At 42.6% G+C, this 20,678-nt stretch overlaps 1 protein-coding gene across 1 annotated transcript in view; it reads right to left on the bottom strand.

The window, feature by feature from the left end:
• The window catches only part of NUGGC (nuclear GTPase, germinal center associated), a 41,141-nt gene that overhangs the window by 8,354 nt on the left and 12,109 nt on the right, over positions 1–20,678 (bottom strand). The window contains exons 8-13 of the mRNA XM_080797200.1: positions 20,400–20,489; positions 12,238–12,343; positions 10,855–10,988; positions 6,281–6,445; positions 2,879–3,036; positions 1,015–1,153 (exon numbers count right to left, since the gene is read on the bottom strand). Of these exons, the coding sequence (XP_080653326.1) occupies positions 1,015–1,153; positions 2,879–3,036; positions 6,281–6,445; positions 10,855–10,988; positions 12,238–12,343; positions 20,400–20,489 (792 nt within the window). The remainder of the gene's footprint in view (positions 1–1,014; positions 1,154–2,878; positions 3,037–6,280; positions 6,446–10,854; positions 10,989–12,237; positions 12,344–20,399; positions 20,490–20,678) is intronic.

Genomic DNA, 20,678 nt, shown 5'->3' with positions numbered 1-20,678 from the left:
AAGCAGGTCAGGTACTCCCATGTGTGGTCACCTTTTCCCTCCACCTTATATTATGCTTGGCCGTCCACATGAAGTTTCCTCCACTAGGTTGTGAGCTTCTCATAGGCAGGAGCTTTGTCTTAAGGGGGAGGCACAGGACCATTCTCTAGCATTGCCATGTCATTTGGGCTGGGCCTGTGCTATGGGCCTAATATCTGTGTCACCCAACATTTCTTGTATTAAAATCCTAACCCTCAAGGTGATGGCATGAGTCCTTTAGGACATGATGAGGTCATAAGGACGGAGCCCCCAGGATTGGGACTATTTTCCTTACAGAAGAGATTCTAGCAAATTCCTCTGCCCCTTCCACTATGTGATGTGACAGTGAAAAGACAGTCATCTATGAACTGGGAAGTGGACTCTCACCAGGCACCAAATCTGCCTGTACTTGACCTTGTACCTCCAGCCTCCTGTGAGGAATACATTTCTGTTATTTATAACCTACCCAGCTTATGCTATTTTGTTACAGCAGCCTGAACAGACTAAGACAGCCTAAAGGAAAATGGGTCACAGAGAAGAATCTTGGCTACTCAGAATTTAAAAGTGATCTGCAAAAAAAAAATGACATGTCTTTAAGTTTCACTGCTTTGGATAATACTTCATACAATTGGCAAAAATAATAGAAGGTTAGTGAAAGTATTACAGGTGCATTCTAGTGTTTGTACATCTCAGGATTCTTTGGAAATTCTTCCTAGACACTGAGTCTCCTTTCCAACCTCAGCACTTCCTGCCAGTTGCCTTGCAAAGGCACATACCCAGTGTCTCATCCCCCACACCCCCGAGGCAGTCTCAGGGCTGCTCTTCCCTACCCCATCCCACCGTGCTTTGTGCCCCAGACCACCTGCTGTGAGACATGCCCAGACCTGGACACCCCAGGGAAACAAGGGGGGAGAGGCCCATAACGTGTTCAAACTCCTGCTGGGAATAAAGCCACTGCCCAACCTCACTGCCCTCTCCCCTTTATGACAATCTCACCTCCTGGATCAGGAAACTTTTTTTGTAGCTGTCATATTTCCAGCCATTTCTTACTCCAATTTCCATCATTTTCTCCTGTAGAGAGTGCTTAAAAGCTTCTATGTGAGGCAGCAAAGTGGAACAAGTGGGCATTCCAGCTCTACAGAAGAAACAAAATAATATGTTAAGGGACAACAGTGGATACTGTGGGGCTAAAACAAAGAAGGAACTAGCTAGTCCCCCTTTTATTCGCTTTTAAGCCAGGGGGATGAGAACCAACAGTTATGGAGTTCCTGCCATGTGCCAGGCACTGTGCTGGGCCAGGTCCTGGACATCAAAGCCTATGAAACCAGTGTCGTGATGCCCATTTTACAGACAAGAAAACTGAGGTTCAGAGACGATTGCTGATGTGTGCCCAGCCACATGGCTAGTAAGTGACGGAGCCAGACTTTGGACAATGATCTGTTCAACCTCAAAAGTCAGTCTCCCCACTGCCAGGGGGTTTCCACTTAAGGGTGAGACTTCAGAGATGGGGAAGATTTGGGAAAGTAAAAAGGAGGAGGAGGTATTTCCTATGGGGACAACACAATGAACGAAATTTCAGAACCTCCCAAGAGTAAGAAACAGCAGGTTATAGAGGAGAGCGCATAGGTTTAAAATCCTGGCTCTCTACCTGTGAGCTGAGTGACCCTGGAAAAGCTACGTCAAGTCCTCTGAATCTCAGCTTGTCCCTTGTAAATGGACAGAAGCTACCTGGGAGGGCTATTGAGAGATCTAATGAGATAATGCACGCACAACACTTAGCACAGGTCCTCACACCTGTCAGTTGCTCTCTGCACCCCTCCAGGCTGGTTGGAGCCGGGGGTGGGCACTGAGCAACAGGGTAGGCAGAGGGAGGAAAGGCCAGCTGGAGGCAGGTAGGATGTCTTGAATTGCATCTTTTCTTAAAGATTTTATTTATTTATTTGAGAAAAAGAGAGCTGGGGGAGGGGCACAGAGAGAGAGAGAGAGAGAATCCCAAACAGATTCCCTACTGTGCATAGAGCCCAACATGGGGCTCGATCCCAGAATCCTGAGATCACAACCTTAGCTGAAATCAAGAGTCCAGACACTTGTCTGAGTCACCCAGATGCCTGCCCTTTGAATGCCGTTCTAAGGAATTTGGAGTTCATGCTATAGACCTGTAAACAGGGATAGGGTAGACAGATGGCATGAGCCCAAAGGAGTTTAAAGGAAGATGGGGGCAGGGCAGGGGAACACTGAGTAAGAATCCAGCAAAGGTAGAATGGTTTGAGCAGGAGCAGGTGGCGAAATGCCAGAGGCGAAGGAGGGGGACTGGGGGCAGGCTCCTGCGCTGGGGGATGAGGACAGTCTGCTTCTGTTGATGGAGAAAAGGACTGAAGGTCAAGGAAGGAAGGAGGCACTGTGAAGCTCGCACAGCTAGTAAGTGAGCCAGCACGCGGTATGTCAAAAACAAACACAGAGTCATCGGTCAGCCTCTTTGCCTTTTTGCATTCGGGAAAATTTATAAAGGCCGTGTGTTTGCTTTAACTCCACACTCTCCAACCAAAATAACCTGCCCGGAGCTCAGATCCACAAGAAAATGTATCTCTTGCTGCTTGTATGAGATATTTGAAAAATACTGGAAATCATAATATTAGTCTGAAAGCAACAACTCTGTTTGCACTCCAGGTCACCGTGAGAAATGAAGGAAACTAAACCAAGAAGGCTTTTGTGTTTTGCCAGACACTAAGCTCTCCTCCTCCGGTTGCAAGGTACTCTTTACACTTCCAGATCCAAAGCACAAATTCTTCTAAAGATGAGACTCCGGCCCAGTGCTCTTCAGTTGTTTGTTCGCGAAGGAGCAAGAGAAAGAATCCTTTACCTAAAAATGCTTCCAAAAACGGGATCGATCTGGTCATAGATGGGCTGAGTGATGGCTTCATTCAGATCTATTCTTGCGAGGGTCCTGGAGGCATAGACGCCATTTTTCAGGCAAACAGCTTTCAGAGTCTGGTGAAAGCCTTGGTTTCCTCTACTCCTCTACGTAATTAAACAATAAGTTAGTAGAGTTAGTACAGGTTCACTAGAATGCCATGGGATCAGAATCGGATTGCCTTTGGCCAAAGCCTATGACCAAGAATCACAGAGATGATCTTTTAACATAGGCTTAAGCTAGACAGAGGGCACAGCAGTCATGCCTCGAGTTCCACAGAGCCCTGTGCTTCCTTGATCCCGACCTCCTCATACAGTTTATAATTGTCTGTTTACTCGTCGGGCTTCTCTGCCCAAACACCAGCTTGTTGGGAAAAGGCACGGCGTCTTATCCAGCCTGATGTACTCACCATCTGGCCGCAGTGTAAGTAGTACTTGAGGAACGGTCATTAAAGGAGCAATTTTTAAATGAAAATGTGCTATGACCCTACCGGGGATATAGGTTTCACATTTTCCAAGTGTAGCCCAGGTTTTTTTTCTTTAGTACTCTTTGCTAAATGTCTAATGAAATGTAATTTGGTTTCTGCATCTTCATATTTTTCCCCAGAGAAATAAATTCACAAATCAGAGGCAAAAAAATATGATGAAGCAAGAGCCACAAGAGATATTGATAAACCTTACCCAGCTGGCGATCCCTAGTAAAGAGAATAAAAATACATTTGCACAGACCGAAATTTCAGTAGAGGTCCTTGTGATCAATGATAAATGCTTTAAGGAACTCTGTTTCAAGTGCAAGGATGCGTCGCATGCTATGACCGGCATCATACCGTGTATATGTTTTAACATTCTGCCCTTTTCACTTAATATTATAGTAAGGACATTTCCTCAATTCATTGCAAATACTTTCAAAAATTACTTCAATATCGACAAAATATAATATCATATGGCTATAACCTAATTCATTTTACCACTCTCTTATTATTACACATTTTAGGTTATTTTTCTATATTATATAATGATATGATGTCAGCATATAAATGTTTGCCCAAATTTCTGACCATAAAGGAAAGTGGCCTATCAAAGACACCTCAGACATGTTTGGAGTCACCGAGAAAAATGCCTTTACAGAACTGATGAGACGAGACAGTTCATCGGACAACATCCCTGTGAGGGTCTGGGGGCGGCTGAACCGCTCCTTTCTTTTGTGGAGACGAAAGGAATGGTCTCCACTTTGTGTCTTCACCTTCTCAGAATGCTTTTACTCACTCTTGGTGATCTGGGATCTTTCAGCATCATACAGAAGCCATTCTCCCCCGGAGTGACTTACTTATCTATTGCTATGAAACAAATTACCCCAAACCTAATGGCTTAAAACAACAAAAAACATTGATTGAGTATCGCTCACTAGTTTTGTAGGTCAGGAATTCAGATATGGTTTGGCTGTTTCACGATTCACAAGATAGCCAAGCTGTGAAGCTAAGGTCAAAAGGCGGATAAAGGCCACCTAGAGAAGAGACGAGGGCATGATTCAAGGTCACAGAGAACAGACATTCTGTACACTAGGCTCAAGTGGTACAGCGTTTACTGACAGCAAGAGGAGAAATGTGTGCACACGATCCAGCCCTTTGCAATGCATGGATCCCTTACAGCCCGCAGACCCATGCCACAGCCACTGTGGGTGACAGTCCTGCACACATCCCACATTGTGTGCAGTACCAGAACCCAAGCTTTCCCCCACAGAATCTGAGATACAGACAACTGGGAGCTTGCCTAAGGGCCTTGGACGCCTATACTAAGCAGAACAAAGAAGTATTCACTGAGCATAAAGCAGAGAACAATATTCCCAAGCAAGGCGATAAGCCCAGTACAGGCTAAAGGCTCTTTTATCTCTCTGTAAGGAAGTGTTCCAGGCCCAAAGCCCATTCTTATGTGGCCAAGTTGAGGGTGGGAGGGGTGGAAAGTCTGCATGCCCAGGCTGACTCTACCCCCAGCTGGCCGGTGCTGGCTCAGGGCTCCTCTGTGAGGCTCCATCCGGTGTTGGCTGGGGGTACAGTCACCTGAACGGGGCTGGAGGATCTGCTCCCAGGGTGGCCTGCTACAGAGCTGGCCAGGTGACACTGGCTATCTGTGGATCAAACTTCGTACTTTTATGGGGACTGACACATTTGAAACGATGTAACTACTTTTATGGGGACTGACACATTTGAAACGATGTAACTGGTCGGCCATTACAAGTAGCTGCAATAGTTTGCCGAGCACATTTAGGGGGTGTAACAGGCATGTGTGAGGGTTGGGCATCTGGACTCTGAAGACAGATGGGCCTGTGGTAGATGTGGATGTCATATGAGGCCACAGAAAGTTGTTCAGCCTCTGTAAGGCTGTAAAATTAAACAATAATAAGAATGTATAGCACCCAGAATTGCTGTGAGGACGGAATCAAGTAATGTACAGTATCTGGCACCAGAGTAAGCATTTCATCCAAGTTTGCTGGATGCATGAGGGAGTATGTGTGCACATAGTATATTCATGGACACTCAGCCCCTGGCCAGCCATAGGGAAGGCACTCTTGTCTCTCATTCTCCTATGTCAAAATTCTAACAGTCCACTCCAGGGACCCCACGATCATTCTCACTGCTTTATTCCTTCAGCCCACCGAAATGTAGAGCTCCATTACACACCACCTTCTCATTGCCAACGTTCTAACTCTCCAACTCATATCACAACAATGGCAACAATATACAATCTATGCACTGCTCCCGGGTCTAGAGACTTCTGTACTGTCCTTGTCACATGAGCACTGTTGTTAATCACTCCTTACTCTTAACCGGTGTCATGGAGTGACCTGTATTCCTCTGACTTGACCTGTTGAAGCTCTGAGCCCAGATGTGACTATGTTTGAAGACAGGGCCTTTAGGGGGGTTTAAGAGAGGGCATAAGTGTAGGTCCTAAGCCTACTGGTCTGGTATCCTTATAAGAGAGGGAGAGACTCCAGGGATGCACACACAGAGAAAAGACCATGGGAGGACACAGCGAGAAGTTGGCCATGTGCAAGCCAAAAAGAGAAGCCCCAGGAGAAACCAACGTTGCACTGCCTTGATCTTGGGCTTCTAACCTTCACAACTGTGAGAAGAAATGTCTGCCCTTTAAACCACCCAGGCAATGGTATTTTATGTTATAGCAGCCCTAGCAAACTGATATGAGAAGCCTCTTTTTTCAACAGTTAGCCTTAAATGAATACAACCTGGCACTTAGATCTTTATCCTTCAGAAGTCATGGAATAGTGCAAAAAGAGCTTGGAGATAAGGCGGATGTCATCGAATAACACAGGTCCTCCCTGGAGAGGCTCACTCACCACCAGGCATGCCCCAAGGATCCGTCGGTAGGAGGTCCTGGCATTTCGGACTCCTTCTTGCAGAGGCTGCTCTATGTGGGCAAAGCACTGGTCAATGGCCTTCTCCAGCAGCTGTATCTTTTCTTCCACAAATCTCCGCAGGCCACTCATGTGCAAGTATTCATTCTAGGGACAAGGGCCATAAGAAGCATGAGGCCATCCCCTCCCTAAGGGCACTTTCTCTTCAAACTTTGCTTCCTTTATGCTTGCCCACCAACACAAGATTTAGTTTGAGGTAACCATCCTCAGTTGACTTCTTTTCCCCCAATAAAGCATCCCTCAGTGGACAGACCTCCTTAAGCTTTGTGAGTTGGAGAACACATATATAAATATATATATGTATATACATATATATGTATATATATACATACATATATATGTATATATATTCCTCCTGCAACTTACTTTAGGTATCTAATCCATTAGGCTATTTGAGGGAGTAACTAGTCAAATAAAATCCAATTGCCGTTAAAACATATTTTTTCAATGACATCTGATTCTACAAACCTTTAGCAGGTTTGATTGTGTAACAAAACAGTTTTTGAGGATCGTGTTTCTCAAACTTTAACATGTGTACAAATCACTGGCAGAATTTGTTCAAATCCAAGGACCCGAGATTCTGTAACTCTAGCAAGCTCCCAAGTGATGCTAGTCTTCTGGGCCCTGGACCACACTCTGAAGAACAAAACTACAGGACACAATAATAAAGACATCATCCTTTCTTCAAAGGAGAATACAGTCTAGTCGAGGAGGAAAAGATCTACTCCATTAATACAAGGGAGAGAGAGCCTTGACCTCCTGATTTCAAACTGGGAACTCTGTAGTGTTGTTCTCAGTGTGAGAATCTTGGGGACCCCACAATGCCTATAGCAGATGGAAGTCACACTACTTAGCCCAGCACTTAAGGGCCTCTCACAGCCAGGACTCAGCCAACTTCTCCAGCACCCCCAGATGTTTGCCCAAAATGTCATCCCATTCCAGGTTAGCTGCTCCTGAACTTGCTACCATTCTCCAAATGTGCCTTCCATTTTGTACCCCATACCTTTGCACATGCTTTTCCCATCCTTCCAGACAAAACTCAAAACCCACTCCCTGTGCAATGCTTCCCCTGACCCCACCGAGTGAAACTGAGGCTCTCTTTCCTGTGCTGTCACTGAATCTTGTACACCCCTGCATTATAGCCCTCCTCTTGCTGTGCTCTGTCTATCTCATTCCATAGCTCCTTCCCTGGACTAGGAACTTGTGGACTGAGTTATTCATGTTTGTTTATTCCGAGTTATGGTACAGAGTGCGCAGTGGGTAAACATTTTGGAGAGAATGAAGACCAGAGAGAAACTGATAGATAATGTGAGCTTTTAAATTCTACTCTAAATCTGATGACAGAAATCGCTCTAAATTGATGTGTGACCTTATATAAGTGAAAGCTTTTCTAGATCTTGATTGCATTGGAGTGAATGAGGCTGAATGTTCTTGAAAACACCCTTAAACTCCCCATACTCCTCGAGACTTAGAGTATGTGAATTTTAGAGTTTATGGAGACTATTCCACAGATTCTCATAGTTTTTCCACTAGTAAGAATTCTATAAGCCATACTTTTCTTTCAGAGTGCCCTCTGGATTCTCCTGAGTTTGTGATTTCACTGGTGGTCAAAAGAAAATAAGAAAGATATCATCAACAGAAACTTTACGGGCGGGGTACCTGGGTGGCTCAGTGGGTTAAGCCTCTGCCCTCAGCTCAGGTCATGATCTCCGAGTCCTGGGATCGAGCCCCACATCGGGCTCTCTGCTCAGCAGGGAGTCTCCTTCCCCCTCTCTCTCTCTGCTTGCCTCTCTGCCTACTTGTGATCGCTCTCTCTATCAAATAAATAAATAAAATCTTTTAAAAAAAAAGAAACTCTACAGGAAAGATTCTCACAATGTTTCATACTCAACAGATCATTGTTAAGTAAACAAAAGAATGATAAGAAGGAGCAAGTCTGGGAATAAAAGAACAGTAAGAAAGGGAAAAGCTTACATCTACTATGAATAAATGCAGGGTTTGTTTGACATTGAGATGTCATAATCAGCTTCCTACTGATTCATAAAAAGAATGACTAGATCCCTACTCATTTAGAATCACTAACTACCCAGACACTTTTTTTGTTTGTTTGAGTCATAATCTTAAAAAATGACCAATCACTGCCTTTTTCAGAACGCAAAGGAATTGACAAAACTCTCGCCTTCCAACTTTCCATCAATGAGCTAAGACTGAGACCAATATCTGAGGCCAAAGGATTTTGAGGAAAAATGCTGGCTGATGCTCATGTGAAGGGCTACCCCAGATGTGCCAACCAGCCCCCTTCTCTGTGTTTTCTGCCACCTACAGCCTGGCCTCTAGGAAGGATGGCACGGAGTCCCTCCACAGGCTGCCCACCCCTCCCCCTTAGCAGAGAAGTGGATGAAGGCAGGCATTTCTCAGTTTGATTGCAAAATGCCTTGTCCTTGTGTTTATAAAACAAACCAACCACACACAGTACCACATCTGATTTGTTTTCCACCGGCACTTCCAAAAGCAATCTTTCACTGGGCAGAGAGGCAATTTTCACCCTGAAGAACATTTTCGGGAACTTAGAAGGTCAAATGCTTCCCCGGTATTTCAGAGGACAAAGTTAAATTAGAAAATCCAACTTGTTGCTGTTGTTTTGTTTTTCTTTTTTCCTCACAGAACTAGGCCAAAATGAGGCATAAGAAATTTGGTGAAAAAGACAGGGAACCTTGCTCTGTATGTCATTTTTATGTAGAATTTTTAAAAATGCAGACATTTGACCAAAACTGTGAAGACCATCTACAGTTGGCATGTCTTACTTTTCACATTGAAGTCAGGTCTCCATTATCTGCCTCCCGTGGCCACACCATAGGGCCAGCCCAGATGTACTTTCCCACATTCTCAGGACCAGCCCCTTGAACTCTCAGAGAGCCCTACTGGTCCACTTTCTTTGCTCCCTCCTTGTTCAGCACAACAAAAAGTTGGACAATTTGGTTGAACAAATCTGATGGTTGATAACAAGTGTGGAAATAAACACCAACCAAATGAGAACAGGTGAAGGCTATTTATTCAGAGCTTGCTAGAACAAGAGAGTCAGCTGTCAGCACTTGTGTTTGGCAGAGATTCAAAGGCAGGCCAAGGAGTGGGAAGGCTTCATATGCCCTCATCAGAGGCCACTGGCAGGGGAGCTGAGGGTGAACTAACTAGAAGTGAGGATTCTATGTGATTCATTAGGGTGCAAGTTTGACTTCTCTGATCGGAAGCAGGGATAGAGATTAGGGAAACTGTCAGCTAGTAACCAATCAGCCCATTTGGGTCTGATTGTTACAAACATTATTGCTTAGGTTCTTGGATTGTTACTAGAGATAGCAGTCTGATTCCCTATGAATCTAACTTATAGCAGGCTGCCCTCCTGAGCTGTTTATTGTAGATATGGGGTTGGTTTCCTAGGCAGGTTACTGCAGGCTGTGGGTCAGAGTTCTGCTTTAAAATATGACTGCCCAGGGGCACCTGGGTGGCTCAGTGGGTTGGAGCCTCTGTCTTCAGCGCAGGTCATGATCCCAGGGTCCTGGGATGGAGCCCCATGTCGGGCTCTCCGCTCGGCAGTGAGCCTGCTTCCCCCACTCTCTCTGCCTGCCTCTCTGCCTACTTGTGATCTCTGTCTGTCAAATAAATAAATAAAATCTTTTAAAAAATGACTGCCCATTTGTACATTTAAATGCAATTCAAATGCAAATGCCTCACAAAAAAACAGTATAGTTGGCGATTGATTGGAATGACCCATTTTTCTCCAAAACTCTCCCCTGCCTCTAGCAGCGAGCCTGCTTCCTCCTCTCTGCCTCTCTGCCTGCCTCTCTGCCTGCTTTTAATCTCTGTCTGTCAAATAAATAAATAAAATCTTTTAAAAAAATCATCTATCAAAGAGATAAGTTTGTCTATTCCCATGAGAAGAGTAATTTGGAACTGGTCATTCAGAAGGCCACCATTCCAGACTGTAAAGATATATATCTAAACTCTTTGCTGAATGTCCCTGCTAGCTCCCTTCCTCTCACATTATTGTACTAGGCTGCTCTGAGTTTGAGATTCTGATAGCACCTAAGTATAAACGAAATCCATAGAAAGATGAAAATTTTTTTGGACATATGCATAACCATGTTTCTGTAGGAAAACCAAGAATTGTAAGTATTCTACGAGGGTGAAACAAATCACTTCTGTTATCACTTAAACACATTCCATCTTATTCAAGTTCCCAGGAGAGGTGAAAGTAGGTGCTCATCATTTCTACATTCTCCTCTCTCAACCCATCTGTCTCAGGCAAAATATCATTCCTTCGTTTTTTACTCAAATGTCACCATTGTAACCCTCGAATTATCTTTTTGTTCTCTTTGGATTTTCCGAGCTTAGTATCTTCCTTTGATATGAAAAGAAAACAATATCAGAAGTTATTTTCCTAACCCAGTAAAAAGGAATGTTTCGCCCAGGCTGGGAGGCAGAGAATGTTTCTTCCATACCGGCAGGTTTTCCGTGCAGTTGAAACTGTCTGTGAGGAGCAGTAAACCAAAGGCTTCAGTCACATACTTGGTCACCATCCTCTTCTTCTTGTCCAGGAGCCTTTCCCTGATATAGCCTCTTAACCTGGGGATTTCTGGAATTCACAGGCAGCACAGACAATTTGAAAAGGCCAGAGTTCACAGCAAAGAGAATTCACAAAAATGATCAGATCAGAACGGCAGTCAGCCTTAGCTACAGCTAAGGTCCTACGTGGGATGACTGCCCACTCCACCAACTTTTCTGGGGATGTTTTTTCTATGTCTATGATCAATAATAAAGAATGGTAGATCAGCAATGATGAATACTAACTTTAATTTAGTGGTACAAGTCCAACTAAGTAGAAAAGTGTAGGCTGGTTAGAAACATTGGCACTTCCCTCTGGAATGCTGCTTACAAAGAGTTGAACCAAAGGTGCTCATAGTCCCAGAGTCTGAGCTCTTCCCTCCCCCTAGACTTTTCCATCTATATCAAAAAAAACCATAATACAAAAATCACTCATGCTTGCTGTAGGAAGGATGAGAATCTCTGCTGAATGGGATTTCTGGATTAGAAATTCATCTCAGTCCTAATCTTTTGTTAGTCAGAAGATAAGGGGTGTCATCCTACTTTTCTCCCCATTATTCCCATAAGTGGAAATTCTTCTATATCATTTCTTGCATACGCCATGCTGATTATTTCTTTTATATCCTTGTTCAAGAAGTTCCCCCATTTCTAGCAACATTTTATACTTTCTGCCCCTTTGCCTCCTCTCCCATGCATACATGGTACAATGCCTGCACATCTTAAGCCATTTTAAGCTCAGATCAATGTCAAGTTCAGAGCCTGCCTGCTCGCCTACTTCCCACTGAGTGCTCCAGTCACACAGACCTCTAGGTTCTCTAGGCTTCTGTTGTATTCACGGCACCATTTAACTAAGCCTTATTTGTACCTTAATTTTTACACATGGCTTAGTAGGAGCTTCTCATCTCGGTTTTAAGTTCTGGGAAGAAAGGGGTCATGTCTTCTGCTTTTTCTTCCTTAGGGATGAAGCATACACCAGATGCTGGGTAAATACATCTAATACTTGCAGCTAGGTGAGTGCAGAATTGCAAACCAAATACTTAGGAAATAGCAGCCCAATGTCTGACCTCCACCAACTCTCGGTAAAAATTGGATGAAAGAGGAACTGTGGTCTCAGGCACCACAGCAATGCAGAGAGAAAAATGGATACATCTGCTAATACGTATAGAAACTGTGACAAGCTGGAAATGTCACACAGAAAATTCTAGAGAGGGAAATTCAGCATGCCAAGCTTCATCTTGAGAATTCCAGTAATTGAAATTAAAAATATATATAAAAATTACCAGTTTCCTCCTCAGTGAGGAGAGCCTGCTGCCAGTATTCCTGGGCGCTGACTGTATACACCAGATCAGAAGCCTCCAGAACCTTGGAGTCAGCGGGCAGTTTTCTCTGAAGTGAGAGAGACACACAGGGAACAGAATAATTCAAACATGGTGAAGAAAACAACACACAGGCCTTATAAGAACCTTCAGCAAGCTTCAGCTCACTCACTTTCAACCCTGCAAGAGCCCCATAAGGAACACAGCACACCCGTACATCAGGTGTTCCCATCTGTCCACACCCCACAAGGTTGGACATTGTAAGAAAACCGCTACAGAGAAACTATTCTTTTGGGAGTTAAGAATAACAATTCTAGAAGGAAATATATAGAGAAAATAGTTCAAGGTGTACTGAAATGTTCAGAGAAGGGGAAAGTACCAGGATGCCTTATGGAAAAAAACAAAAAGAGCTAGAGCCAGCTCTACCAATTCTGCCTTTAATGACATCACCCTGGTACCTCGAACTTGGCAATGGTGGGAGTATTACACCTTGGGAACCAACAAATGCTAGAAATCAGGGCTTTTTTGGTTTGTTTCTTTTCTTTTTAAACAGAGATCTGGTTGTTAAATATTTACCTACACCACACAACACAGGACAAAGGTGCTGTGAAAATGCAAGTTTCTTAGCTGGGTACTTAGTCAGTAATCAGATGCATTTAAAAGCAGAGCAATGTTTAAGTAAAGCATGGTCTTAAATGTCAAGGAATTATGAATGTGAGAAAATCTTTTTATGATTAGAAAAATCATCATCACAGAGAAGTCACACTGGGATTAGACACAAATATTGTTCCATAATCACTTATTATTCTCACTTACGAGAAAAGAAGGGGCACTTGGGTGGCTCAGTTGGTTAAGCATCCGACTCTTGGTTTCGGCTCAGGTCATGGTCTCAGGGTCATGAGATCCAGCCCTGAGTCGGGCTCCATGCTGAGCACAAAGTCTGCTAAAGTTTCTCTCTCCTTCTCCCTCTGCCCCTTCCCGCCTCACACTCTCTCTCAAATAAATAAATAGATCTTTAAAAAAACGAAAGAAAGAAAGAAAAGAGAAAAACCACAAAGGGTTGTGTGTGTGTGCATGGGTGTTTGGGGTCGGTCATTAGAGAACCGTGGAGAATTGTCCATCTCTTTCTGATGCAAAGACACAACAGAGCCGAGTGAGTAGTCCACCGGGAGAAGTGAGAGACCACATGTCTGGCAATCTGTGAGCCCGTGCAGTCAAGGCTGGGATAGAGATGCCTGGGTAGGCTTCCAGAAGCCCCACACACAACAGTCAGGGCTGAAATTATACAAAGGATCTGCCAAGATTAACTTTTTCCCCCTTCTGATAGAGTTTTGACTCTAGCAAAAAAGTTTAGGGAAAGCTGAAACTATTTTTTACTAGGAGATGAAATGGATGTGGAATGAAATCGAAGTAGGGTTTTAGAACAATTGAAAGAAAGGAGTATGCCTCACTGTGCCTAGGTGTTTACATTATTTAAAATCTTGCTCTAAATTCTGTGTACCCCTTCTAAAAATTACTGACGATTAGTTAACACTTATGCTTGCATTATAGTACAGAGAAATATTTTTATAGTGCCAATGAAGTGCCTATAGTATGCAGGTTCCGTGTCATTATAAAAGAGATATAGAAACAGTTACAACTGGAAAGTAGGATCCAAGAGGTGAGTGGATACTCATCAGATAATCCCATGGAAAGATGAGTCATTGTTATAATTTACACACAGTGTTTGTTAGGACAGTGTATAGCACCATAGATATTAAAGTTTGTAAGAAGATATGATATATGAGAGAGGAAAAAGCTTGTAGCCCAAAATAGGAGGGATATTAGATGAAAGCAGAATCAAAAGAGGGATAGTAAAGCTGGAGGTAGCTTGAGATCAGTAATGTAAATCATGACCCCATTTTCCGAAAAAGAAAATCTCTTTTATAGCTTTGTCATTAAAATAATTTTGCAGTGATATCACCCTGCCCACTGCTTTTGCTTTCATTTGATATGGACCCTTAGCACCCCAACTTTTATTTTTAGCATGGTTCTTTACTAAAAGAAACCCAGGTTTATTTGAGAATAGGAGGTCCCTATCTTGGGGCAGGGAAAAATAAAAGGAGCCTGAGTATCTTGTTGTTGCCAAAGAACAAAAATATTTTTAAAAAATGTCTGGGTAAGGCTAAAAGGAACCAGCTTAAATTACAGACTCCCATTGGCCAAGAGGTGAACTGGAACAATAAAAAGAACACAGTAATTCTGTGAAAAGCCATGAGTCCTCAAACCAAGTAAAATAATAATAATAAGAAAAAGTATACATGTATTGGTCTCTGCCCCCAGATCCTGACACAGGAATTCCTTATAAATTGGGGTGCTAGGACAATCTTTGGTTCTAACATTAATCCTGGACCCCAGTTCTCAGCACAGAGCTCCTAAAACCATTGTCATTTCCTAAGTGGTAAGAGCACTAGAACTATCTCTTGTTCTAATCTTTGGTCTTTGACTCTAGTACCTGACACAGATCCTAAATCCCTTAGAATTAGTCCTAAGTGATAGGAGTGTCTTCTTTTTCTAATGAGGCAACTCTGGGTGAGCTCCTGAATAGGGACTGGTTAGAGAAAGGTCAGGTCATTAGAAGTTTGGAATTTTCAGCCCTACTCCACCCACACCCCATTCTCCAGAGAGGGTAGAGGGGCTAGAAATAGAGTAATTGGCAATGCCTCTGTGAGGAAGCCTCCATAAAACCCCAACAGGATGGGGTTCAAAGAGCTTCCAAGTGGGCAAACACATCCCCATAATGAGAGGGTGATGTAGCCCAACACTGTGATGACAGAAGTTCTTGCATTTGGACCCCTCCCAGACCTTTCCCTATATATCTCTTCATCTTGCTGTTCACCTGTATCTTTTATTCTTTATTGTATAAAAAAACTGGTAAGGGGCACCTGGGTGGCTCAGTGGGTTAAAGCCTCTGCCTTCAGCCCAGGTTATGATCTCAGGGTCCTGGGATCGAGCCCCGCATTGAGCTCCCTGCTCAGCGGGGAGCCTGCTTCCCCCTCTCTCTCTGCCTGCCTCTCTGCCTACTTGTGATCTCTGTCTGTCAAATAAATAAATAAAATCTTTAAAAAAAAAACTGGTAAATGTAAGTAATTATTTCCCTGCATTCTGTGAACTGTTCTAGTTAATAATCGAATCCAAGGGGAAAGAGGTCATGGGGACCTTCAATTTGTAGCCACGTCAGATGGAAGTTGTGTGTAAACTAGGGACTTATTATTTGCAGTTGTCATCTGAAGTAGGGGGAAGTATTGTGGGACTGAGCCTTTCACCTGTGGGATCTGATGCTATGTCCAGGAAAATATTTTCAGCTAAATTTCAGTTAAATTGTAGGATTCCCTACCCCATGACCCAGTAATTACACTACTAGGTATTTATCCAAAGGATACAAAAATAGTGATTCAAAGGGGTATGTGCACCCTAATGTTTATAGCAGCACTGTCCACAATAGCTAAAATATGGAAAGACCCCAGTAGTCCAGCGACAGATGAATAGATAAAGAAGATGTGGCATATATATATATCTATATATATACACACACACATATATATCACAGCCATCAAAAAGGATGAAGTCTTGCCATTTACAACAACGTGGATTGAACTAGAGGCTATTATGCTAAGTGAAATAAGCCAGTCAGAGAAAGACAAATACCATATGATTTCACTAATACATGGAATTTAAGAAACAAAACAGATAAACATAGGGGAAGGGAAGGAAAGGAAAAGTAAAATAAGATAAAAACAGAGAGGGAGGCAAACCATAAGAGACTCTTAACTCTAGGAAACAAACTGAGAGTTGCTGGAGGGGAGGTGGGTAGGGGGATGGCGTAACTGGGTGATGGGCAATAAGGAGGGCATGGGATGTAATGAGTAATGAGCAGCTATGTGCAACTGATGAATCACTAAATTCTACCCCTGAAACTAACAATACACTACATGTTAACCTAAAAAAAAAGAAAAAAAAATGTAGTGTCACAGAGAACTGCTTACTGTGGGAAAAAATCCCAACGCCGATGTCAGAAGTGTTGTTAACTGTGTTAGCATGGACTGGAAGAATTAATATCATTAAAATGTGCATCCTGCCCAAAGCAATCTGCAAATTCAAGGCAATCCCTATCAAAATACCAAAAGCATTTTTCATAGAACTAAAACAAATAATACTAAAATTTGTATGAAACCACAGAAGAGCCCAAATAGCCAAAGCAATGTTGAGAAAGAAAAACAGAGCTAGACGTGTCATGAGTCCGGATTTCAAACCATACTATAAAACTATAGTCATCAAAACAGTATGATACTGGCACAAAAACCAACACATAGATAATGGAAGAGAAAAGATAACCCAGAAATAAACCCATGCTTGTATGGTCAATTAAACTACCATAAAAGAGGCAAGAATATACAATGGGGAAAACACAGTCTCTTCAATAAATGGAGTTGGGAAAGCTGGTCAGCTACATGCAAAAGAATGAAACTTGACTACTTTCTTAAACCATATACAAAAATAAGCTCAAAATGGATGAAAGACCTAAATGTAAGGCCTGAAATCATGAAACTCCTAAAAGAACGGATAGGCAGTAAACATTTGGACATTGTATTTATTTGGATCTCTCTCCTCAGGCAAAGACAACAAAAGCAAAAATAAACAATTGGGACTACATCAAACTAAAGAGCTTTTGCCCAGAGAAAGAAATAGTCAACCAAACAAAAAGGCAACCTACTGAATGGAAGAACATATTTGCAAATCCTACATGGGATAAGAGGTTAATATCCAAAATATATAAAGAGCTCATGGGAGAACACACCAAAAAACCCAAATAATCCAATTAAAAATGGGTAGAGGATAACAAAAAGATGGGTACGGGAACTGCACAGACATTTTTCCAAAGAAGACATATAGATGGTCAACAGACAAATGAGAAATGCTCAACATCACTAGTCACCATGAAAATGCTACTTACAACGGCAAGATATCATATCTTACACCAGTCAGAGTGTCTAGTATCAAAAAGATAAGAAATAAGTGTTAGTGAGGCTGTGGAGGAAAAGGAACCCTCATGCACTGTTGATGGGATTGTAAATTGGTGGTCACTGTGGAAATAAGCATGGAGGTTCCTGAAAAAATTAAAAATAGAAATACCATATGATCCAGTAATTCCCCTTCTGGCTACTTATTTGAAGAAAATTAAAACACTGATTTGAGGGGCACCTGGGTGGCTCAGTGGGTTAAAGCCTCTGCCTTCGGCTCAGGTCATGGTCTCAGGGTCCTGGGATGGAGCCCCGCATCGGGCTCTCTGCTCAGCGGGGAGCCTGCTTCTCTTCCTCTTTCTCTGCCTGCCTTTCTGCCTACTTGTGATCTGTCTGTCAAATAAATAAATAAAATCTTAAAAAAAAAAACAAAACACTGATTTGAAAAGATCTATGTACCCTCCTGCTCACTGCAACATTATTCAAAGTAGCCAAGATATGAAAGTGACCTAAGTGTCCATTGATGGATGAATGGATAGGGAAGAAACGTTATAGACACATACTACTCAGCTCTAAAAATGAATGGAATCTTGCCACTTGCAACAACACGGATGGACCTACAGGAAGTTACACTAAGAGAAACAAGTCAGATGGAGGAAGACAAATACCATATGATTACACTTATAAGGAATATAAGAAACAAAACAAATGAACAAAAAAAACAAAAGAGAAACAGATTCACAAATTCGGAGAACAGACAGGTGGTTGCAGGAGGGGAGGGGGGTGGATGGATGGGCAAAACAGGTGAAGGGGACTAAGGGGTACAAAATTCCAGCTACAAACTAAGTAAGTCATGGGGATGGGAAGTACGGCATAGAGACTATAGTCACTAACACTGTAACAACATGGGGACAGATGGTAACTAGGCTTACTTGGTGGTGATGGTTTTGTGATGTATAGAACTGTCAAATCACTATGTTGTACCCCAGAAACTAATATAATATTGTGCGTCGACTGTACTTCAATTGAAAAAAAGAAGTGTCATGAGTGTGTTAATAGTGTGAGAGGAAAGGAGAGACACACAGGAGGAGTGGGATGGTTTTCATTCCAGGTACCCTAAAGCTGTGTAATACCTAGCTCCAAGGACGCACCTGAGAATGGAAACACCCAGCTCTCTTTCACTGGCCACATACAATTAGTCATCCAGACTTGGGGGTGTGAGCTCCCTTACATCTCTCGAAGGTCTCTCCTCTCCTCTAGTTCTGTAGTGACTGCCTTGTTCAAGCTCTTAGCTCTTCCAGCGGGATTACAGGAAAAGCCTCTCCAACAGGTCTCTCTGCATCCCGTATTCACTTGCCCCTCCCCCATCCATTCTCCTTAACGCTGAGAAAACGATCTTTCTAAAATACATAGTATTTCCAGACTGCGGTCTACAAATGGAGTCTCGGGGGTCTGTCATTTTTCTTACATTATGTTTTCCTAGATTTTATTTTTATAATAAAAAATCAGCATCGACATCTATAGGAATGACTGCTTTATAATCAACTTCTGCCTCATATTTTCTATGATTAAGATTCAATTTGCTCCAATGAAGGCATGCAGTACAAGGGAAAGGTTCACAATAATGCAGCTGAAGTCAAGTGGTCAGAGAATTAAGGTATCACCTGGCCCTCAGGGGTGAAGGTGTGCAGACCTCAAAAGGACTTGTATATAGAGCCCTAGTCACCCGGCAAGCTTACTCACTGTTGTCCAGACCCTATCTCATGTGCACCAACGCGCCACCTTTATTAGCAATAAATGTAGTTGTGAATTGTGTATTGAAGCACTTTGTGTTTTTGTTTCCAGAATCAAAATGATGAGGTACTCATTAAATGCATATTTCTTGAATGCCAGCTAGAAAGCTGAACAGAATAGGAACAGCTTTGCTCACTTATTGCCTCATTAAAAGCAGCATTTAAGAATTGGTTGGTCAAAGGTTTTGGCTTAAGTACAAGGTCTGATTATGCTGAATTAGAGACAAAAGTTTTGAAAATTTCAATTCCACTTTGTACATCAGACGTTTTCTGCATCAGTGTAATTGAATTCAAACTGCAGAATGCAATTAAATATACAACTGGACATAGGGCCATATGTTTTTACTATTACCCAGTGCCAAAGATTTAGTTTCAGCAGAACCAAAACATCTATCCCATTATGCTGACCCTAATATACCACTTCAATGTTTTGTTTATAGTTTATCTTAAAATTGGTTTCAGTTTTATCATTGTATAAGACGATTATAATAAGGAGATGTATGTCTGTAACTTTATTTTAGTGGCAGAATAACAAAAAATAATTTGAGAAAATACCGAGATTCCCACAGAACAATTTCTCAAGCTTAGGGGGGCATCTGGGGGGGCTCAGTCAGTCAAGCATCTGACTCTTGATTTCAGCTCAGGTCACGATCTCAGGGTCATGAGATCGAGTCCCGTGTCGGGCTTTGCTCTGGGCACAGAAACAGCTTAAGATACTCTCTCTCTCTCCTTCTGCCCTTCCTGTCCTCAATCTCCTCAACCCCTTGCTCCAGCAATCTCTCTCTCTAAAAAATAAAAAAACAGCTCCAGCCTTATCTCCCAATGCTTCTGCAGAAGGCCCTTTCTCCCACTTCCTCACCTTATTAAAGGCTACTGGTTCTTTATAATTCTGCCCAAGGGCATGAGGAGTTTTCCCTGCACCTCTCTGCAACGCCGCCTCTCTGCCCACTAGTGAGATCTGGAGAAGATCGTGTGTCCCCACGGCACCCTATGCATTCCTCCCTCGAATCATCCTCAAACAGTGTGATGATCTCTGATATCACCTGTGGGTATCTCTCTCTCAGTGGACCATAGGCTCATCCCATCCTTCTAGCAACCACGGGAGGTAGATGTTATCACCTCCCCATTTTACAGATGAGAAAGTGGAGGCTCAGAGAGGAGAAGTAATTTGCCAAAAGTCACAAAGTTATTAACCAGTAGGACTAAGTTGACTCCAAACTGTTTGTTCCAAAGTTTTTGATGTGGCAACTACGCAAGACCCAGTAGACATCTGTTTCTGAAAATCTGAGTGGATGAAAAGCCAAAAAATACATTTGGAAATCTGTTAACTCACCTTGAGCTTTTCCTTGAGAATTCTATTCCTTTGTAGTTTTATCATTTCATTTCTTTCTAAAACAGCCTCCCGCTGACTCAAAATAGCTCGCTAGGTTGGGAAAAGAAATGAAAGCATGACAAAGAGTCCAAGGTTATCAAGAGTGATACGGTGATAAGCTACACAGTTATTTCTGGCATAACTTCATTTGGCCCAGAAAAATATGTACGGCTTTGAATTTTATAGTATTAATCATGAAAAGTATTATTAAAAATAACGAGTTCTTGCATATGTCCAAAC

Source organism: Martes martes, assembly GCF_963455335.1.
Source record: "Martes martes genome assembly, chromosome: 2".
NCBI lineage: Eukaryota > Metazoa > Chordata > Mammalia > Carnivora > Mustelidae > Martes > Martes martes.
Note: the sequence above shows the minus strand (reverse complement) of the source record. Positions and strands in the feature narration are given on the sequence as shown.